This window comes from Rattus norvegicus, chromosome 15, assembly GCF_036323735.1.
Source record: "Rattus norvegicus strain BN/NHsdMcwi chromosome 15, GRCr8, whole genome shotgun sequence".
Lineage (NCBI taxonomy): Eukaryota > Metazoa > Chordata > Mammalia > Rodentia > Muridae > Rattus > Rattus norvegicus.
In genome coordinates, this window is record NC_086033.1 from 54,132,989 (window position 1) to 54,157,071 (window position 24,083).

General features: G+C 39.4%; 1 protein-coding gene across 8 annotated transcripts in view; it reads right to left on the minus strand.

Annotated features, from left to right (window-relative positions):
* The window catches only part of Fndc3a (fibronectin type III domain containing 3a), a 177,454-nt gene that overhangs the window by 33,479 nt on the left and 119,892 nt on the right, over positions 1-24,083 (minus strand). For all 8 annotated transcript variants that reach the window (XM_006252298.5, NM_001412039.1, XM_006252297.4 and 5 more), the window contains 6 exons: positions 23,163-23,400; positions 19,986-20,255; positions 18,365-18,423; positions 2,706-2,863; positions 2,543-2,602; positions 1,471-1,609 (listed from right to left, as the gene is read on the minus strand). In XM_006252298.5, coding sequence (XP_006252360.1) covers positions 1,471-1,609; positions 2,543-2,602; positions 2,706-2,863; positions 18,365-18,423; positions 19,986-20,255; positions 23,163-23,400 — 924 coding nt within the window. The remainder of the gene's footprint in view (positions 1-1,470; positions 1,610-2,542; positions 2,603-2,705; positions 2,864-18,364; positions 18,424-19,985; positions 20,256-23,162; positions 23,401-24,083) is intronic.

Below are 24,083 nucleotides of genomic sequence, written 5' to 3' on the forward strand. Positions count from 1 at the left end.
TTTAACAACAACTATTGTAACTTTCATAATTCTTACCAAAATCATTTGCCCAAAAGATTTTATCAGGTTTAAATTTCCACTATTTTTACTGTAACTAACCTTACAATGTAAATAGACTATTTTGCAGTATACCAGAGGCTAGTGGGTTCGCTGCTGGACAGAGGGCTGTGCTAGGATCCCTGGTGCTAGACACGGCATGCCCATCATCCAGACAGCAGCTCAGTAATCTGTGGCTTCAGGAGGACAGCTTGGCAGTTCATCAGTCTACATTCATTCTTGGAATGAGAACTCCAATCTCTCTTCTAGTAACTTTTTCCTCCTACAACTTTAATCTGCTTCTCTTTTGTAGAATCATTGGCTTTTCTTAAAACTCTGATTCTAAAGAAACTCAACTCTGAGATTCCTAACATCTTACATTAAATTTTTTAAAAAAAATATTGTGAGTCAGAATAGTTAACTACTGATTGACATAGCAAAAACAGTTCACAGTGACTATAATGAGAAGAGGGGGGAGAAAGATTCTTGGAAATCCTAATCTTTTGTAACAGAAGAGAAGACTTCAAAGTCAGAGACTACAAGTAGGGAGAAGGTAAAAATTTATTTTCCAAGAGTTCATGGTTTCAATTGCTTTAGTCTAGCTGCTAAGGCCTCATGTTTACTTTTCCTTAAAAAAGCTTTTTTGGGGGTGTATGTAAAGATATAATGTTCACTTTCAAAAACCTGAAGCCCACCTTCTTGTTTTCCTCCAATGAAAAAACTACTCTGTGTAAAGTATTTTACCACACCTCACTGAATTATCACCTACCATTATGTTGTCCCTTTATTGAAGTTATACAAAAGAGGAAATGAGGCCTTCAAAGTAATTCCACTTATTACTAAGACAACTGAGACAGGATGACAGCAAGTTTTAAAACGAGGCAAGGGCAATAGGGATAGTGTTTGCCTAACACAGGGCAGGAAGGTTCTATCATCGGTCCTTAAATCTCCAGTATGGGAGGGGCATCCCTGACCCCCTTAGGCTGTTTACTTAATATAGTCCAGGTTATCTGAGAGTGGGTCAACTGGGGACCACCTCGATCAGACTGAAGCCTTTTCTTGATTGCCAGTGATGGAAGAGGGCTCAGCCCATCATGGAGATACTATCTGTAGGCAAGTGGGCCTGGGAGCAAGCCAGTAAATAGTGTTCCTCCATGGTTCTGCTCTGACTTCCAGTGAGAGAGTGTAACCTGTAGGATAAAATAGGCTCTACTCTCCTGTAAGTTGTTTTAGGTCAGTGACAAACAACAGCAACAGGAAGTGGGTTATCTGATGGCATAAGAAGCAAACACCTCCTTTATTGTACAATGAGAAGAACATGTTATTTCAGTTAACACTCTTTTGGTCTCCAAAAACAATTGACATTTAACACAAGGAGAGAAAAGGAAAAAAGAAGAAATGTCTACTTAGAAATCCTCTATGAAATATTCTTACCTTCCACTGCAACGTGAGAGAATTTTTGGTTCTGTTAGCTATCCTCGGTGCATTGGGGGTGTCCGGCTCACAGCTTAAGGTCGTAAAGCTTTCAGCTTCTGATGGGATTCCCTTGATCGAATTGGACTCTGCCTGCACTCTATCGGATAAAATAGTTTTATCCACTTTTAACTTTCAACAGTATCAGCTTTAAATATATGCAAGTAGTAAGACGATTTTCAAATATTTTACCAAAAAAAGCAAGTATTATCTAGAAGTAAAGTATATCCCTTAAAAATAGTAAAATAATATAAACTAGTGTTTTTATTTTACTGTAACTCAAAGACACTTTAAAATGTATACATGTCTCTACACAAACAAACATTACACACAATTTCCCAAACTAATAATTTTCCAAAAAAAAATTACTTTCTATTCTACTTTACTATCATTGACTTAATAATGGTGTCATCCACTTGAAATAGATTAGGTTAGATAATGCTTTGAATGGAAGGACAGAAAACTTAGTGTTAATGTATAATAGGAATACCCTAACTATAAATGTTTTTTTAAAAACAGGGTGACTAAGTATTGGGCCCCTGGCTGTGGAGGCCTCAGAATAAAAACTTAACAAAATATACTGGGAAGCTCTAAGGCATTATCAGAATTATTCCTATTAAATGTTGTGGAATTCTGAGACCCTTAAAATTCCAAGGTCCCTCCAAACATGATGCAGATCACTACACATCAGGGTGAACCAAGCATTGTTTATGATTCTGTGTACAAACATCTCAGAAGGTAGGGCAAGTTTGCAGTACTAAAGCAAATACTGCAGATCCTCTACAGAGTTCTTTTAACCCTTCATTTCTCAAACAGGGTAATCAGCTCTTTCCTTTACTGCAACATTTACATATGAGTTAAATGTTTTTAAGTGTTGTGAAAATATTAATAATGCCAGTAGAAAAATTAAAGTCCCCTCTTTAGTTTTAATTATATTATAGATTTTAAAGGCAATTACTACTAACAACAACAAAGGCAAAGTCTAGACTGCTGCGGTGCCTGTCCTATGGAAGCAAGGGAGCACACTCCTTACTTTGCATGGTAATCTGTGGCTGGTTTGAGATCATTTAAAGTGACACTTGTTTCTTCTCCTCTGGGGAAGGGAAAAAACAATACATAGTACAATTAGCAATAAGCTCTTTATCACAAAGTGTTAACCCACATAACAGGGAGGAGCAAGAGCAGAAAACACCTACACATAAACACTTCTGTATTTCCCTTCCTTCCCAGTGCTCGACACCAGGATTTCATAATTGAAGAACTCTGGTACAGTTGTCTCAGTCACTTCGCCGTTAACGAAGCTGGAAGGAGGTGACCAGGTGAGCAGGACTGTCCTTGCCTGAATGTCTGAGGCCTAGGAAACAAAATGCCAACAGGTGAAAGACCTAGGAAATAAATGTGTGTGCATGATGAGTAGTGGGTTCTCTGATGGGCAAAGCAGCAATAGCCCAAACTACCCCAAACAGCTCACAGCTAGATGCAATATATACAGATGAGATGAATTTGTTGTGAAGATGAAAGAAAGACAAAAAATAAAGACTGATGTGGTCTGTTCCAGACTGTACAGTCTCAATAAAAAGATGGGAGAAAGTAATTTTTAAACTTATCTGAGAGGTTATTTCTCCATTTACCAAGTATATAACAGAAAGGAAACAAAATTAATTAAGAGAAAATGAATGAAGGGCATGAAAGTTTGAAGAATGCAAACCATAAATGCACCACAAGTTAAAAAGTGCAGGGGCTCCAACTGCATATGTAGCAGAGAATAGCCTTGTTGGGGCACCAGTGGAAGGGGAAGCCCTTGATCCTGCCAAGGTTGGACCCCCAGTGCAGGGGAATATGGGGGGGCAGTAAGGGGGATGTATGGGGGGAGGGGAATATCTGCATGGGGAGGGGGAGGGGAGGGGGGAGGGGGGCTTATGGACAGGAAACCAGGAAGGGGAATAACATTTGAAATGCAAGAAATATATCTAATAAAAATTTTTTAAAGAGTGCAGGGGCGTGCACTGTTATAAAGGAAGATGTTACAACAAAACACTGCTTTCACCACCAGACAGAAGAATATTAAAAAGCTAAGGACTAGTGTGCTGAGGGTCCAGAGAAATAGGCATGTAGAACAGAATAGGAATGTATGCTGTTACAGCCCTTCCTCAGGGCTACTTGGGGAACAAGTAGTGCTTCCCTCCCTTCCCTTATCCCTCTCTCTCAGAGCTATTTAGGAAACACGTAGTCTGTCCACACACATGCCCGCCCGCCCGCCCGCCCGCCCGCCTCAGGTCTCACAATATAGGCCAGGCTAACGCAGAACCTGAGTTCCTCTAACCTCAGCTCCTCAATCCTGGGTTATAAACCGTACACTTCCATGCTAGGTTGTATTTACTCTCAGATTTAAGAATTTCACTTCAGTATTTTCTCTTCTTAGGACACTATCCTACAAATTGCAAAAGTGCACAAGTACATGCACTTCAAGTTGTTCATGGCAACATGACTGATGGCAAAAAGCTGGAAACACAGATGCCAGCATCTAGTAATGGTGCTGCCTCTTAAAAACATTCCTACTCATGTATTTAAAAAGAAGGAGAGAAGAATAATAAAAGTTTCATTATTGTACTGGTGATATCTAAGGGTATGGAAAAAAGAAGAACTCAGTAGTTTATAGTGGTTTGTTAAACAGTAAGCGCTCAAAGATGCCAGAAATGTACTGTACAAGCAAACTTACTGCTGCCTTTTGGGGTTTGTTTTTTGTTGATGTGTAGAAGACAAATTGTAAGAGGAAAAAGACAAGAAGTTTTAATTGTTTTATACATATATGCTCTTATTGGAATAATTCTGATATATGTTTTTCTTATAGCAAGAGCCTAATTTAAAAAGTGGTATAGGAATTAGACATAATTTAAAAATATAGAAAGCATAGAAATGGCTCTGAGGGTGAAGGCACTTGCGATATAAGCTTTGTGACTCAAGTTTGTGACCAGAACCTACATAAGGTGGAAGAAGACTGACTTCACAGTGTCCTCTAACTTTCACTTGAGTATCATGGAATGCAAACTTAGGAACACACGGGATAAATACAATGTAAAACACACACACACACACACACACACACACACAACTATACACACTGTTTGTTTGTTTGTTTGTTTGTTCATTTAATGAGTACACTGTCACTCTTTCAGTAACACCAGAAGAGGGCATCAGATCCATTACAGATGGTTGTGAGCCACCATGTGGTTGCTGGGAATTGAACTTGGGACCTCTGGAAGAGCAGTCAGGGCTCTTAACTGCTGAGCCATTTCTCCAGCCCCTTATACATATTAATTATTGTTTCCAAATGTAAAATTAAATCACATTACAGGACAAACAAGTTCAATAGTGAATGTAACTTTCTCTTTGAAAGTTCTCCAAACCTGAATAAATTACATATTTTCTGCTTTTTGTTAAGTCAGGAGAACACAAAAGTTTTCTTACAATGCTTTCATAAATTCTTCAATGGATTTAAAATGACTTTACATTAAACAATGTCTACTTGGCTATTGGCTGGTAGATGGGACAGGCTTTTGCTTTTGTTTACGCATAAACAACTATTACTGTAACTTGCATGTATAGCCTCATGCACATTCCATTAGGGAACCTGACCTCACAGAATGACAATGTCAACAGGACTCAGAAGGTGGTTATAGAACTGCATTACCTGGCATCTACCTTATGAAATCCATCTACAGGCCTGTGGCTGATTACTGCATTTCACAAAGACAGGCAGTAGGAAACAGGCAGTGGGGAAAGCATTAAGTCAGGAATCATGTGAAGCAAACTTGCTTCACAAATACTAAATTAACAGCACCTATGGAGTTTTCTTTTAACTTGGAATAAAATGCATTTCCAGAAGGTTGAGAAGACAGTACCTAGGATTCTTTCCTGCTTCTTCCCCTAAGCTGAAGATGTTATATAGACATGCACTTCTCATCAAAACTAAGAAATGAACACTGGGAAATACTGTTACCTAAACACTATCTAAAGGAGAAGCCAAGCTCTGATTCTATCAACTATACAGACTTTTCCAGGACTGTGTTCAGCTCAGCGAATAGTGAAGAGAAATTTAGGGTAAACAATAAGTTTCACCATTTGCAGCCCTTTTGTTATAGAAAAATGCTTCCTCTCTACTTCTATTAAAAAGCTAGACTCTTTTTTTCTTTTATTCGGTTTTTTATTTACATTTCAAATATTATTCCCTTTGCCAGTTTCCCAGAGATGAGCCCCCTATCCCATCCCCCTCCCCTTTTTTCTATACAGGTGTTCCTCTCCCCATTCATGTCACTCCCACCTCCCCCAGACATTCCTCTACACTGGGAAGTCTAGCCTTGGCAGGACCAAGGGCTTCGCCTTCCATTGGTGTCCAACATGGCCATCCTCTGCTATATATGCAGCTGGAGCCATGGGGTCAATCCATGTATAGTCTTTGGATGGAAACTCTGGTTGGTTAGCACTGTTATTCTTATGGGGTTGCAAGCTCCTTCAGATCTTTGAATCCTTTCTCTAATTCCTCCAAAAGGGATCCTGTTCTCAGTGCAATGGTTTGCTGCTAGATTTCACCTCTATATTTGACATGTTCTGGCTGTGTCTCTAAGGAGACATCTATATCCGGTTTCTGTCAGCATGCACTTCTTAGCGTAAATCAATCTTACCTAGTTTTGGTGGCTGTATAGCCATGTGGGGCAGGCTCTGAATGTCCGATTCTTTAGACTCTGCTCCAAACTTTGTCTCTATATTCCCTCCTATGAATGTTTTTGTTTGCCCTTTTATGGAATGAAGCATCCGTACTCTGGTCGTACTCTTTTTTTGAGCTTTATGTGGTCTGTGGATTTTATCTAAGGTAATTCGAACTTTGGGGATAATATCCACTTATCAGTGAGTTCACACCATGTGTGTTTTTCTGTGATTGGGGTACCTCACTCAGGAGGTTATTTTCTACTTCCACCCATTTGCCTATGAATTTCATGAAGTCATCGTTTTTCAAAGTTGAGTAGTACTCCTTTGTGTAGATGTACCACATTTTCTGTATCCATGTCTCTGTTGAAGGGCATCTGGGATCTTTCTAACTTCGGGTTATTAAAAATAAGGCTGCTATGAACATAGTGGAGCATGTGTCCTTGCTGTATGTTGGAGGATCTTTTGGGTATATGCCCAGAAGAGGTATAGATGGGTTCTCAGGTATTGCTATGTCCAGTACTGTCCAATACTCCAGAATGATTTCCAGAGTGGTTGTACCAATTTGCAATCCCAACAACAATGGAGGAGTGTTCCTCTTTCTCCACATCCTCCCCAGCATCTGCTGTGACCTGAGTTTTTGATCTTAGCAATTCTGACTGGTGTGAGGTGGAATCTCAGGGTTGTTTTGATTTACATTTCTCTGATGACTAAGGATGTTGAGCATTTCTTTAGGTACTTCTCAGCTATTCTATATTCCTCAGCTGAGAATTCTTTGTTTAGCTCTGTAACCCATTTTTTAATAGGATTATTTGGCTCTCTGGGGTCAAACTTCTTGAGTTCTTTGTATAGTTTTGAGAGAAGCCCTCTATCAGATGTAGGATTGGTAAAGATCTTTTCCAAATCTGTTGGTTGCCGTTTTGTCCTAACCACAGTGTCCTTTGCCTTACAGAAGCTTTGTAGTTTTATGAGGTCCCATTTGTTGATTCTGGATCTTAGAACATAATCCACTGGTGTTTCTTCAGGAACATTTCCCCAGTGCCCATGTGATCGAGACTCTTCCCCACTTTTTCTTCTATGAGTTTGAGTGGTCCTTGATCCACTTGGATTTGAGGTTTGTACAGGGTGATAAGAATGGATCAACTTGCATTCTTCATTCTGACCTCCAGTTGATCTAGCACCATTTGTTGAAAATGCTCTTTTTTTCCACTGGATAGTTTTAGCTCCTTTGTCAAAGATCAAATGACCATAGGTGTGTGGGTTCATTTCTGGGTCTTCAATTCTATTCCACTGACCTACCTGCCTATCTCTGTAATACCATACAGTTTTTATTACTATTGCTCTGTAATACTTGTGGAGGTCAGGGATGGTGATTTCCCCAAGATATTCTTTCATTGCTTGAGGACACTTTTAGCTATCCTGGGTTTGTTATTCCAAATGAATTGGCAAATTGCTCTTTCTAACTCTATGAAGAATTGAGTTGGAATTTTGATTGGGATTGTTTTTGGCAAAATGGCCATTTTTACTATATTAATCCTACCAATCCATGAGCATGGAAAGTCTGTCCATCTTCTGAGATCTTCAACTTCTTTCTTTAGAAACTTGAAGTTCTTGTCATACAGATTTTTCACTTGCTTGGTTAGAGTCACACTGAGGTATTTTATATTATTTGTGTCTTTTGTGAGGGGTGTCATTTCCCTAATTTCTTTCTCAGCCTGTTTATCCTTTGAGTAGAGGAAGGCTACTGATTTATTTGAGTCAATTTTATACCTAGTTACTTTGCTGAAGTTTTTATCACGTTTAGTAGTTCTCTGGTGGAACTTTTAGGGTCACTTAAGTATCATATTATATCATCTGCAAATAGTGATATTTTGACTTCTTTTCCAATTTGTATCCCTTTGATCTCCTTTTGTTATCTGATTGCGATAGGACTTCGAGTACTATATTGAATAAGTAGGGAGGGGGCGGGCAGCCTTGTCTAGTCCCTGATTTTAGTGGGATTTTGTCAGCATCTTTCTCAGCATCTAATAAAATAATCATGTGCTTTTTTTTTGTTTTGTTTTGTTTTGTTTATATAGTGGATTATGTTGATGGATTTCTGGGATGAAGCCTTCTTGATCATGATGGATGATTGTTTTGATGTGTTCTGGATTCGGTTTGCGAGAATTTTATTCAGTATTTTTGTGTCAACATTCATAAGGGAAATTGGTCTGAAGTTCTCTTTCTTTGTTGGGTCTTTGGGTGATTTAGGTCTAAGTGTAACTGTGGCATCATAGAAGGAATTCGGAAGCACTCCGTCTGTTTCAATTTTGTGGAATAGTTTGGATAGTATTGGTATGAAGTCTTCTATAAAGGTCTGATAGAATTCTACACTAAACCCATCTGGTCCTGGGCTCTTTTGGGTTGGGAGACTTTTAATGATTGCTTCTATTTCTTTAGTAGTTACGGGGTTATTTAGAAGGTTTATCTGATCCTGATTTAACTTTGGTACCTCGTATTTGTCTAGAAAATTGTCCATTTCCTGCAGATTTTCAAGTTTTGTTGAACATAGGCTTTTGAAGTAGGACATGATTTTTTTTTTAATTTACTCAGATTCTTCTGTTATGTCTCCCTTTTCATTTCTGATTTTGTTAATTTGGATACACTCTCTGTGACCTCTGGTTAGTCTGGTTAAGGGTTTATCTATCTTGTTGATTTTCTGAAACAACCAGCTCCTGGTTTTGTTGATTCTTTGTATAGTCCTTTTTGTTTCTACTTGATTTCAGCCCTGAGTTTGATTATTTCCTGCCTTCTACTCCTCTTGGGTGTATTTTCCTCTCTGGTTTAGAGCTTTTAGGTATGCTGTCAAGCTGCTAATGTATGAACTCTCGTGTTTCTTTTTAGAGGCACTCAGAGCTATGAGTTTTTCTCTTAGCACTGCTTTCATTGTGTCCTATAAGTTTGGGCATGTTGTGCCTTCATTTTCATTAAATTACAAGAAGTCTTTAATTTCTTCATTTCTTTCTTGACCAAGTTATCATTGACTAACGCGTTGTTCAACTTCCATGTGTATTTGGACTTTCTGTCGTTTTTATTGTTATTGAAGACCAGCCTTAGTCTGTGGTGATCTGATATGATGCATGGGATTATTTCTATCTTCTTGTATCTGTTGAGGCCTGTTTTGTGACTGACTATATAGATTATATGGTCAATTTTAGAGAAGGTACCATGAGGTCCTGAGAAGGAATATTGTTTTGTTTTAGGATGAAATGTTCTATATATATCTGTTAAATCCATTTGGTTCATAACTTATGTTAGTTTCTCTGTGTCTCTATTTAGTTTCTATTTCCAGAATCTGTCCATTGATGAGTGTGAGGTGATGAAATCTCTCACTATTACTGTGTGAGGTGCAATGTGTGCTTTGAACTGTAGTAAGGATTCTTTTATGAATGTAGGTGCCCTTGCATTTGGAGCACAGATATTCAGGACTCAGAGTTCATTTTGGTGGACTTTTTAAAATGAATATTTATTGCCCTTTCTTATCTTTTTTGATAACTTTAGGTTGAAAGTCGGTTTTATTCAATATTAAAATGGGTACCCCACCTTGCTTCTTGGGATCATTTGCTTGGAAAATTGTTTTCCAGCCTTTTACTTTGATTTAGTGTCTATCTTTACCACTGATGTGTGTTTCCTGAATGCAACAAAATGCTGGGTCCTCTTTTAAGTATCCAGTCTGTTAGTTTATGTCTTTTTATTAGGGAATTGATGTTAAGAGATATTAAGGAATAGTGATTACAATTTCCTGTTATTTTTTGCTGTTATTGGTAGACTTATATTTGTTTCTCTCTTCTTTTGGTTTTGTTGCAAGAAGATTACGTTCCTGCTTTTCCTACGGTGTAGTTTCCCTCCTTATGTTGGAGTTTTCCATCTATTAATCTTTGTAGGGCTGGATTTGTGGAAAGATACTGTGTAAATTTGGTTTTGTCATGGAATATCTTGGTTTCTCCATCTATGTTAATTGAGAGTTTTGCTGGATATCGTAGCCTGGGCTGGCATTTGTGTTCTCTTAGGGTCTGTATGACATCTGCCCAGGATCTTCTGGCTTTCATAGTCTCTGGTGAGAAGTCTGGTGTAATTCTGATAGGTCTCTGATAGGTCTGCCTTTATATGTTACTTGACCTTTTTCCCTTACTGCTTTTAATATTCTTCCTTCCTTCCTTCCTTTCTTTTCTTTCTTTCTTTCTTTTTTTTTTTGTGCATTTGGTGTTTTAACTATTATGTGATGGGAGGAATTTCTTTTGTGGTCCAATCTACTTGGAGTTCTGTATGCTTTTTGTATGTTTATGGGCATCTCTTTCTTTAGGTTAGGGAAGGTTTCTTCTACAATTTTGTTGAAGATATTTACTGGCCCTTTAAGTTGGGAGTCTTCACTCTCTTCTATACCTATTATCCTTAGGTTTGATCTTCTCATTGTGTCCTGGATTTCCTGGATGTTTTGGGCTAGGAGTCTTTTGGGTTTTACATTACATTACTTTGACAGTTGTGTCGATGTTTTCTACGGTATCTTCTGCTCTTCCATCTCTTTTATTCTGTTGTTGATGCTTGCATCTATGACTCCTGATCTCTTCCCTAGGTTTTCTATCTCCAGGGTTTTCTCCCTTTGTGCTTTCTTGTTTCTATTTCCATTTTTAAATCCTGGACAGTTTTGTTTAATTCCTTCTCCTGTTTGGTTGTTTTCCTATAATTCTTTAAGGGATTGTCGTTTTTCCTCTTTAAGGGCTTATTTGTTTACTCGTGTTGTCCTGTATTTCTTTAAGGGAGTTATTTATGTCCTTCTTAAAAGTCTTCCATCATCATTATCATAAAATGTGATTTTTTAAATCCAAATCTTGCTTTCCTGGTGTGTTTGGGATATCCAGTATTTGCTCTGGTGGGAGAACTGGGCTCTGAGGATGCTAAGTAGTCTTGGTTTCTGTTGCTTAGGTTCCTGAGCTTGCCTCTAGCCATCAGGTTGTCTCTGGTGTTAGTTTGTCTTGCTGTCTCTGACAATGGCTTGACCCTCCTGTAGGCAGGCCTGTGTGTCAGCACTCTTGTAGACCTGTTTTCTTTCAGCCGGATTCTCTGCTTTTAGGTGTGTAGGCGCTCCTGATGACTGGCTTTCAGCTCTCACAGCAGGCAGAAACCCAAATGGTCCTGTCCCTGATTGTTCCTAGGTCCCTGTGTCCAGAGGGCACAAATGGCACTAGTCGATTTCCTCTTGGGTCAGGAATGTGGGCAGAAAATAGTTGTCTCCTCTGAGTTCTCAGAGTGTCTGTATTTCTGAGGGTCCAGCTCTCTTCCCCAAAGGATTTGGGTGCAGGTGGGACTGGTTCAGTTCAGTTCCAGGCACAGGAAGAAACCAAAAGGTTCCTGCCACTGACTGCTCCTATATTCCTGTATCCAGAGGTACTATGAAGTTTCTTCTTGGGCCAGGAATGTGGGCAGAAGTGGCAGTGTCCACTAAGCTCTCAGGATTGTCTGCACTTCTGGTAGTTCAGCTCTTTGCCCCACCCCCCACCCCCAACCCCCTGTGCTGGGATTTGGGTGCAGGGAGCTGTGGGATCGGTTCAGTTCCAAAAAGCTAGACTCTTATTCTTACATATATATCCATGTTAATTAAGCCACACAAGGAATGCTTACTTAGAATGAGCAATGGAAAACTTCCTGAGAAATTTACTTCAAAAAGAAATTTCTCGTTTTTGTATTATGAAACAAAGTCTTGTTATACATGGCCCAGGTGGTCTGGAACTGAAGACCCTCCCTGCCCAGGCCTCCCAGGTACTGGGACTGCAGGCATGCCCCATGCTATCACACTACCATGCCTACTCTTTCAATATACCCTGAAGGATTAGGAAATCTAATCTAGATCTCCTAAGACTAGAAGAGTAGGTGATTAATTTGAGAATGATTTATCTCCTAAGTTTATACAGAAAGCTAACTTTTAAGGAAAACCTGGCAATTTCATTCTCATATGAACCAGATGTGGTAGTGGTGGTGGGGGAACCTTTGAAAGGATTACAGGAGCTAGGTAGGCAGCTATATCCTGAAAGACAAAGGTAGTGTCAAAGACTAAGTGACCAGAAATGTCAACTCCAGCACGGCAATCAACAAGAAAGAATGTAGTAAAACAATGGTTTAGAAGGCTGTTTGTGTTATTGGAGCCAGGTAGACAGTAAAAAAGTTATATAAGAGAAACAAAAGTAGATCTATATACAAGGACTCTAAGAGCCAGGTGTGAAGAATGATGTGTGTATCAGGGATAGGGCAGGGAAGTACAGGCCTCAGAAATTCAGTGATGCTGACTGGTGGGGGAGAACTGAAGGTAAAGTAGTAATGAGAGGTGACCCTGACACTGCAGCCTATGGAAACCCAGGTAATAAATGTCCACTAATGGTGTATGAAAAGCACAAAGGGTCAATTATTCTATTTCTTTTTCATTTTAGAAAAAAAGGAAAAAGTTTTATAAACTTTAAGATAAACTATGTTTTAAGTGTTGCTGGCAAAGCATCCCATTTGAGTATTCTTTAGGATGTCTGTGCAGTTGATTTAGAAACCAGATGGAATTGCTTCCTCTTGTATGCTACTTTAGAAATACAATATGCTTTCATGTCCATCTCATTTGCTTATCACTGCTCTCTAAAGGAGGCACAACATGCACACCTCTTTTTACAGGAAGAACATTTAGAGGGGTTAAGTGACTCATGGACACTCAAGCAGTGAGTAGTCTGAGTACCCCAGAGCTGAATCCTACTCTCAGTAGCAGCTAAAGTGACACAAGTGTGTAAGAACTGGTATAAAAATGGATAATGGTCAAGAGGTGCAGGCAAGACAATGAAAAAGCCAGAACAAGTAGCTGGATTGTTATGCTAAATTTGAACTTGTCAGGCAGGCTGTTTTGTCTGCTAGTTGCAGACAGGCTGTTTTGTCTGCTAGTTGCTAATATAGTAAAACTTATCAGGAAGCTAACCTTGAAAGAAATTCTGAATGCCATGGACTGTAACAAAGACTGTAGAAGTAAAAACTACAATATTTTTGGATTTCAAAAAAAATGCTAAAGTAAAAAAAACTTGCCACACTCAACAGTCAGATGGATGTGTGATTAAGAAGAAAGGAGCTGGGGTAGGGGATTTAGCTCAGCGGTAGAGCTTGCCTAGCCCTGGGTTGGTCCCCAGCCCCGAAAAAAAAAAGAAAAAAAAAGAAGAAAGGAGCTAGCCTGTGGTTCACTAGCAATCCTAGGAAGCAGAAGCCTAGGGCAGGAGGGCTACAAGCTTGAAGACAGCTTGGATCACATAGGAAGACTCTTTCTCAGAAAGCAAAAAAATAACACACAAAGTGAGAAAGGAATTTGAGAGCTTTGTCTATTAAATCTGAAGACAGACAGTTCTAGAATTCATAAACACAGAGAATGGAGAATGGTTCTGAAGACAGACAATAATGAGGAAACAGCAATGTTTAGTTCCAGGCATGACTGAAATAGATGTTAGGTGTTATCCCCTTTCCCAGTTTCCAGTCCTTAAACCTACTATACCATTCCCCCTCCACCTTCTTCTACGAGGGCGCTCCCTTACCCATCTACTCACCCCTTCCTGCCTCCCTGCCATGACATTCCCCTACCCTGGGGGAGTAGGGGAAGGGTCCAGCCTTGGCAGGACTACGGGCTTCTCTTCCAATTGATGCCCAACAAGGCTATCCTCTGCTGCATATGCAGCTGGAGACATGGGTCTGTTCATGTGTACTCTTTCGATGGTGGTTTACTCCCTGGGAGCTGTGGTTGGTAGGTATTGTTGTTCTTATGGGGTTGCAAATCCCTTCAGCTCCTTCAATCCTTTCTCTAACTCCTCCAACGGGGACCCCTTTCTTAGTTCAGTGGTTGGCTGCAAGCGTCTGCCTCTGTATTTATCATGCACTGGCAGAGCCTCCCAAGACACAACTATATCAGTCTCCTGTCAGCATGCACTGTCTGGGTTTCGTGGCTGTATGTATATATATGAGCTGGATCCCCAGGTGGGGCAGTCTGTCGAGGATGTGGAGAAAAAGGAATACTCCTCCATTGTTGGTGGGATTGCAAGTTGGTACAACAACCTGGAAATCAGTCTGGAGGTTCCTCAGAAAATTGGGCATAGCACTACCTGAGGACCTAGCTATGCCACTTTTGAGCATATATCCAATAAGATGCTCCAACATATAACAAGGACACATGCTCCTCTGTGTTCATAGCAGTCTTATTTATAATAGCCAGAAGCTGGAAAGAACTCAGATGCCCCTCAATAGAGGAATGGATACAGAAAATGTGGTACATTTACACAATGGAATATTACTCAGCTATCAAAAACAACGACTTCATGAAACTCATAGGCAAATTGATGGAAGTAGAAAATATCATCCTGAGTGAGGTAACCCAATCACAGAAAAACACACATGGTGTGCACTCACTGATAAGTGGACATTAGCCCAAAAGCTCAGATTACCCAAGATACAATCCACAGACCACATGTAGCTCAAGAAGAAGGATGACCAAAGTGCAGATGCTTCAATCCTACTTAGAAGGGGAAACAAAAATATTCACAGGAGGAGATATGGAGGCAAAGTTTGAAGCAGAGACTGAAGGAAAGGCCATCAAGATGGTACGTTTTTAAACTCAGTATTCTAGCAAAGATCCCCCCCCCCCCAAAAGAAAACACCATGCTAGCATGGTCAGTTCACTATACAGGAGGATATGGCACCCTTCTACTTTATCTTATAGAAAAAATGGCTTCAGAAAGGCTTAGCGACATTCCAGGCCACCTGACTCTGGGAGCACAGCTCACTATGAATTAAAATGTACACTGACTTTCCCTACACTGTGCAGCTGAGTTCCACAGTGAACACCTTTTCTTTCTATTCATGTGAGCACATATGTATGCTGCAATTATGCTCCCCACTGTTCCACAGCCAGTGACTTTTACACACTGCTATGTGTGCTATACCGCCCCACACCCTCTGCCCCATCTACAACAACCAAGCATCCACTTTTCCTTGAAATTTCAGCTCAAACATTCTTTCAGAAGAAAAATTCCCTAATGCCCCTGCCAAGGTTTAGTTTCCTTATTAAAAACTTGGATAGCATTCTCTTTGTTCTGGTGATTCACAATACTCAATGTTTTAAAAATTATTTTACTTTAAAAGTGGATTAATTTTATGTCTATAGGTGCTTTGCCTGAATATACATCTCTGCATGCCTGCAAAGTTCAGAAAACAGTGTTAGATCCCTGGAACTGGAGTTATAGGTAGTTAGGTGGTTATGAGCTGCCATGTGATCTCAATACACTATAGCAGGCTAAACTACCCAAAACAACCCTGTACTTTATAGCTCAGAAACAGAAAATTAATCACTTAACCATTAAATAAAAAACTTAAAGTGTGAAATTACCCCTCCCCCTTTTTAGTGTTAGACACTTTACTAAACTACCTCTTTTTATAATAACAGGCAGATTATTTTAAAACTTCACTTTCTGGGGCCACACTTAATATTAGCTACAGATATCAACATTAGCTCATTAGCTGTTATGGCAACCAAATACAAATCTTGCTAGGTAAGGCCACTTCCTTTTCTTTCTCTCTCTGTCTTTTTGTCTGTCTGTCTGTCTTTCTTTCTGGTTTTACACAGAGTTTACAACACCAAGTGATAAAGGTTTGACACAGTAACCATGGGCATCTGGACTGTACATGTCATATTCTGCACATCCTCTATGCACAGTACTTACACTCAAGCACTGCTGCTAACACCAGAGCATCCTCAGGAGGCTGAAGCAGCTGTGTGTTGCAGACAGCTATGTCAGAGTATGTGTTCTATCTGGGAACACACTGAGCTTTTAAATGACAGAAAGAAGGCAACTCGGGCAAATGCTACTGAAAGCCCTCAGCTTGCCACACAGTTCTTCCCCTGCCATCACAGGCATGGCACAGTGACAGTAGTTAAAGTAGATGAGGCACTCTGAAGAACCCACAGCTTTCCCTCTTAACACACTACAGATGTTCTAGAAGTAAACATGAAACTTGTAGGCTACTTTTTTTTATTTGATGCTGCCAGTAAGCTCACTGAAATTTCTTTCCTAATCTGTACCACAGCAATTAAGTGTTGCTCTTTATTTAACTACCTGTATATAATCATGGCAAAAACATCCAAGCGGAGTCACATTAGGCTTACGATGGACAACCAACTGTAAGCCTTCTAACAGGTGACACTTTTGCACTACTGCACAGGGAAGCTGCCACACAGCAAAGCAATCTAAGAAACCGTCTCAGAAACCCAGGAGAGATCACCTGCAGATACACCTCACACCAACAGTAAACATTATCAAGATGATGGCCATGCTGTGAGCCCTAACTTTCTCCTTAAGTGGACCCCTTGAGAAGCACTAAGTCAGAGCTCTGGGGCCTGCCTGCACTCTAACCCTGGCTTTTATTACTTTTAACTTGCCTGTTTAAGTTTCTATCTGTAAAATGGGAAAGCAGTGCATCATGAGTGTATTATATAGGAATTAAGGAACACATGTGCATCTCAAATACTCGGAAAAGAGACTGGCATTAGCTAACTGGTCAGCTACTGTTTTCTTTTATGTTTATTCCATCTACATGGTCCATTCTTAAGAGAAAACAAGTTAGAATGAAAGAGAGCTCCAATATTCGAATACATCAACAGGAAGTTCACAGAACAAGAAAGACACGAGCAACCTATTTGATGAGGACTGATGCATTCATACTTTATAAATAGGGCAAAATCAAAATAACACCTTTATGGAGAAGGTGTTAAGAATGGCAACTTTTAATTTGTTTTTGTGCAAAAATAAGCAAAAACTCCCAAGTGTTTTTCTTGTTATAATACCATGCATTCTAGAGGTGAAGAGGTAAAAGCACTTGCTTTGTAAGCTGAGGAACATTTTTATCAATGTCAGATGGCCTTATCCTGGCTGGAAAAGCTCTGGCCGCATGTTCTCTCCGTCACCATGGTATGCTGACAATGGTCCTTGCTCCTGCCTCCCGTCCCACGCTGCCTCCCTCTTTGGGAGCCCAGTGGCATCTTCCTCATTGCTTTAAATGTTTACTTCACATTACTCTACCTTCCACACTAGATTTGTCTACACATTTCTTTCTTATTAACATATAGAAATAGCTCAGTAAATATCGTCTGAAAGAATGTGTGGGTTAATTTCTTAGAGAATAGTAGGACATGGGAACACAAGCCATACACGGTAAGAGATTAAAGTCAAGCTATTGGGGGGAGGGAGGGAGGGAGGGAGGGAGGGAGGGAGGGGGAGAGAGAGAGAGAGAGAGAGAGAGAGAGAGAGAGAGAGAGAAAGGAGGACTGGGGCTAAAAAGAGTGTATTGACGGTCAGACTCATGAAAATGAATTGTACACAGTGGTATGAATCCCAAGCAGCTAAACATAATGATGAAGGGGTGATCTTGCATATATAATGGAGCAGAGTCACAGCACTTAGAAAGCAGAGAAAGAAAAGAACAAATCAGAGCGAGTGTTGTAATATTTTGATGATTTCACTATTTCCCAGTAAGTTTTTTCCAAGACTATTTTATTGATTTATAATGACGATATCAATTTTTGTCAAAAGTACCTTTGTCTATTTCTACTTTCTTCATAGTTTGTTAAATAAACTATCATAATTTATACATTTCTTGTTCCACCTTTTGTGAATATTAATGCTGCAATGAACATTTTCATTTAATTTTTAAACAGCAAGTATGATTCCTATAGCACACTTCCTTGTTTCTTTTAGGGGTCAGCGAACAACTTCCTACGCTTAATGGGTTTGAAATTTTCACTTTGTATGAAACGTAATCTTTTGTCACAGCCTTTACACAAGCCATTTGTAATGTATACACATGACTTTTGTAAGCCTTTTCTTATGTACTTTCTAACTTACTGTACTTGGTGTTACAAAGCCCTGGGAAATACTCATGCCCTCCTTGTCTCAATCCTGCTTCCCCGAGGAAGGGCCCCTTTTCAGAACACCCACTCCACGATGAGCTACTACTGGCCTCACATTTCTGTGATGTTAACACAAAGGCTAAATGAAAATGACAGAATTCTACATGAACACATTATACAAGCAGGGAAAACACACGAGCTACTTACCACTGGTCTGACGATGTTGGAAAGAAACGCTTCAAACGCTTTAGTTTCTTCATCTTTTTCTTTAAAAGAATTAAAAAAAAAAGAACTTAAATGCAAAGTTCTCCTCCTCTCCTCTGGTTGTCTTCTAGTTTTTATTCCTTAGTGACACACAGGCATCTGCGCACAGCCCCTCACAGTCCATCTGTTTCCGTTTCTATTGTAATTGTTACCGTCACTCATGTGGTGTGCATGTGCGCATGCCTATTCTCCTGTAGACGGCTTCTCCTACAGAGTGTGCTCTCTCAATGGAGACACACCTCTCCCCTCTGGCAGTCTGCTCGCCCTTCCCACATCATCCTTTTCACTGTTCAGCTTTGGCTCAGTGCAGTCGCAGATGGCCTGGAAGTCATAGCTTTCCTGCCTCAGCCACACAAGCACTAGAACTACAGACATGCACCACCACGCCTGGCTTTAATTGGTGAACTAAATACTTGACCATGGTCACCCAGATAGATGCAATCTGTAATTCATAGCAACCCCTGAGATAAAAAACCAAAAAAAGAAAAAAAAATCAACCAACCAAAGGGGGGGAAAAAAACCCTTTAGCCCAACTCATTTGGAATATTAGTGCAGAAAAGGATATTGAGACAGTCTCGAGAACTGGAGAACATTTTAGTAAATGTTAACATTCAAATCATGAAGCCATTAAAGCATTGATTAAAATGTGCAGAATGAATGTTAACATGGAGGTGAGCATAACACTGTTGATATTGCTCCCGAAGCTGGGCACATCCTAGTTGCTGCATCATTAATCAGCTGCATCATTTGATAATTCAACACAGTAAGCATTAGGAGGACCATGTTAGACAAGTACATTCAAGGACTGAGAAAATTCAGCTGTTAGTATTTGTAAGAAGGCTTGTTAGTGCGCCTCACGGGCACATTGGATGAAATACAGTATGGTCTACCTTTAGAAGTTAAAACAGGCAACAGTATCAAGGAAATCTATGGAAATTAAGATAGGCATCAGTGAGAGGCTTAGCATACAGTCAAAGTACCTGGGCACAAACCTCACACTTGAGACAGGGAGACAGGCTACTGTTAATGTAGCTTATATTTACCTATAGAGTCTAATACATGATAAAAAGTAGCGTTCAGAATTTATATGGTGACAGTCTTATGTTAGGAGAAGGGTCAAAAGAAAAAGTAAAACTTCTGAAGCAAAGGGAAGGAGAATACTATTACCAACTATGGAACATGCAGAGAGGATTGGTTAATGACTAGCTAATAACTAGTTATCATGTACTCATATAAAGAGGCTGGGAAAATAAAGTTTTGGTAAAAGGTAAGACAGCCTTATCAAAGGATCAGAAACAGAAGAAATGACATCTTGGTTAGTCAGTTTTCCTATCAAAGGAAATTTCTCAACTAGTAACATTTATGACAATGTGAGATTACTTAACTGAGATTTCCAAATGCTAAAGCAGCCATCTAGGAATCATTAAGATTATAAAACATTTCTTACAGTTAGGGAAGTGCTAGGCTATATATTTATGTGGTCTGGGATGAGATGGCTGAAAGGTGAAGAAATAATTTTAGCAGTTTAAATAAAAATATAAGAAGCAATCATGTCCAGAGTTACCTTCTATTTCTTGGTCAACCTGTGTACAGCCTCTCCCACGCCCCGATCTGTTTCTTGCAGATCCTGTGTTCACACCACTGGTGTTCTGCCCTTTTATGAGTCCATTGTGTTCACTTATGGGAGAAGGGCATTTCTGAGGTGATGGTGGTGGGCTGCTCATTTTATCTTTCTGGGTTCCTTGGCGATCCTTTAACTTTTTCTGCAAACGTTCATATGTTTTAGTAGATCTTTCATCTCTAAAGTTGGACCTGCCATGTGTAGAGTGGGCATCTAGAAGAAGTAAAACACAAGTGTTAAAAAGATCACATTCTCCAAATGGATCTGTCACAATAAAAGCACAGGCAGTAATAAGGCTATCATTTCATATAAAATTTATAATAAAATATTATGAGTAGTAATGCTGCAAAATGAAACTATTTCTATGCCTCCCCTTACAGACTCAAGCTTCATGACATGGGTTACAGCTCTATGTAAGTTAGCACAGACACTTCTTTCCTAACCATTTTTCCAACTATCTCTCCAGAGAAACACCATAGTGGTTTGTGGGTCGGTGAGTAATAAGATCAGGCCAACCTGGTTATAGTTTTTCCTTCACTGTACTGTAAGCTATTACCTCTCAACCTTCTTCAATCTCAACCATATAAAACAGGAAGAAGATGTTACCAGTCTAAATTATAATTCTGAAAGAGAAAATCATCACTGAAAGCTGCAGGAGTTAGCAAAAATTGGAACTGTGTTAAATTTATGTTTTAATTTTATATCTGAAATAGGTACTAAGGAAAATATTTAAAAGCCTAACAAGTCCCCTCAGCAGTGCTTTATGAAAATTAGCATAATATTCTTGAATATAATATGGATATACAGATTTACTCTACATATGAACAAACAAAACTCTCATAAAGAAACAAGTATATTTGCATGATCTTGAGTTTGGTAATGCTTTTTAGATAAGATATAAACAATACAAACAAAGCAAAACAAACAGGAGATTATTGAAATTAGGACATTTTTTCTATCACAGGGAAAAGTGAAAAGACTATATGAACCTGTAAACCATGGATTTGATTACATAACAATTAAATGCCAATTCTACTAAAGAATGAATATTTATATAGCCAATGAGCATCAACAAAATAAGAAAAAGGAAATTAAAACAAAGAAATGAGGTAAATTCACAAGCAACAGGATGATTATGAAACAAAGTATATTTTAGCAAGGATGTGGAAAAACTGGAACCCTTATACACTGCTAGTAGGGACAGAAAATGAGGGAACCAGTGAGCAGACAGCATGGCAGGTACTACTCACACATGCCCCAGCCTTCTATTCAAAAGTGTACAACATGCTGCGTTGAGATCTGCATCACTCACTCAGTCAAAGTATCAAACGCCATCATCCGATGAGTGAACGGTACAAAGCGTGATGTGCACATAAGTCTAAACTGCAACTGCAAAGCTGGTGAAATGCTACTGCATGTCACAACATAGATGAAACTCAAGTTCAAAACCCAGGCAGAAAATATTACATCTTACAGGAATACTATAAATGTTGCAACACATCCATCACTATATGCATGTCAGTGAAAAGTCTGGAACAGGCAAAAACACAGAGACAGAAAGTAGCTGAAGGGGTGGGGGCAGAAGAAGAAATCAGGACAGACTACTTGACAAGTCCAAGGGTTCTCTCTGGGACAGCAGAAATAGTTTAGAATTACAAATCCCTAATCTAAAATCTGAAATCTGAAAGGCTCCCAAGTCTGGAACTTTGAGTGCTGATACACAAATACACAAATACACAAATACACAAATACAAATCGCCACACCTGAATGGTGATGGGCTACGCAAAATTATTAAATATTATATGAAAATTATCTTCAGGATATGTGTATAAAAGAGTTTTGTGTTACAATCTCTTATATATCATTCCTAAGATATCTTGTGTATCAATGTACATGTACGTGTAAAATATCCAGATTTTGAAACACTTCAGACAAAGGATAATCTATTGAGAGAAAAAGAATATATAAACAAACTTTATTCTCTGTAGGATACAGCAAATAGAAAATTACACTGAATACACAGTTAAAAATGGCTAAGGCTATGTGAGAACTATACTTAGTACCCGTTTTAAATGTAGTTTGGTTGCACAGATAAGCTTACATTTTATCTAGTCAAGATAAAATAAAGAGTATCCATGGAGAAAATAGACTAAATTGTAACAATAGATCTGAGAGAATGAAAACCACAACAGTAACTAACATGACCTTTCAGGGACAATCCTTCTGAACCCCGCTCCTTCCGTATCTTGGAAATGTTACTGGGGAATGATAGGAGTTAATGCATTCATAAGAACATTGTACAGTGAAGTCCATCTCCACAACAGTGTCCCACCCTGAGAATCCAAACAACATGAATGGAAAGGAAGTGGAATGGAAATAGAAAACCAGCACTGTCAGCTCCTCAGACCTAATGTCACATTCACGAACAGACTCCTGAAGGGGACGCTTTTCTTCCACCATTTTAGCTGGGTGGTGCATTTATGCTCTTTCACTTTCCTTCGGACACTGCCAAGTGTAATGTGCACATTTTTCCTTATTACCTAGAGATTGTGCTACACAGTTTTCTTTTAAATTGAGGCTGCTGTAGTTACGTTCTGGGATAGTTACAGAATGGGAATGAGTATCAGAAAAGGGATTCTCATAGAAGATATAAAACTTGGGCTGTAAGTAGAAAGGTGTTTAAAGCCACAGCAAAGAAAAAAATTGAGGTGTGTGTGTATGTGTGCACGCGTGTGTGTTAGGTTTGTCTTTTCAGCAATTTATTGACTGAAGGTAACTTTGGGCTTCTCAATTCCTCATAGAATCCAGGAACTTTTTGTAGTAGTATCACAGCCTTTAAGGTTTAAAAAAAAAAAAAGGTTTAAAAATCTCCTTAGAGGAGACCCATCCTTTAACATGACCCTGCTAAATATGCACTACATCCTGATTTTGTTTATTTAAGTGTTAGCTGGAGACCTGTTGCATCATGAAGATAAAGTTCCTAAATAGTACTTGGGTAACAGAGACGCACTTTGCTATCATTACCATGTGTAGTGTCCTTTCTGAGACATGAAGCGAGCGTCTCTGATGTCCCAGTAAGGGATGGTCACAACAAGGCAGGGATCTTTGAGATATCTTACCTACATCTGCATATACTTGTGAAGACTGATACTGTGGCATATACTGTGTTGCCATGTCGCCAGCTCCAGTCACTGGTGAGTACATATGGCGTGGTGGAGGGGGCATCATGGTTGGGACGGGAATGAAACCAGGCAGAGGAGGATGTGGGGAGCGGTGGATAACTGTGTGGCCACCAGGATGAAACTCTGGTGATTGCGGAACCACAACGACTCTCCGAACACCATTGTCTTCAATAACCTATAAAATGAACATCAGGTTACAAGTCTCTTCTGAAGGAAATAAGCGACTCTCTTCAAATGTACTAAAAAATGTGTGTACTATTAGGATTCAAAAGACAGAGTAACCATGAAAAAAATTTATTGAACATATTAGGGATTAAATCAGCACTAAACAACAAAGCAGTTCTTGCTATACAGTATGAATGTTATCTAAAGCAGATCTTAAAATACCAATGGCTATACCATGAATGAACATTGGGCTGGAATATTGGGTATTTAGCTTATCACATACATATGGTGGTTTGGGCATAATATGGTCAAGAATCTTGTTTTCTATATCATAACTGAGGGTGGATCAAAAACAAGCTGTGAAGAAGACTAAAGAGCACCAGACAGTTTAGGTTCAGGCTAATCAAAGCATTTGTGGCATTGCGCCCTTTTCTAGAACTCAGCAGTTATACGGTGGTGCTGTATAACTGATATCCCACTACCCAGAGGCTGAGGCAATAGGATCCCAGAGTTCCAGGTCAGCCTGGTCTACACAGTGATTTTCTGTCTGAAGAAACCAACAAACCAAAACAATGCTCCCCACCCTATACTGCCACAGTCTAAAGTACCACAACTCTGAGAATCAAATTTTTAAAAAAATTAATAAATCCCCTTTGGATCTCACAGGACCCTTTAGGAATGTGAGGGCTTCAG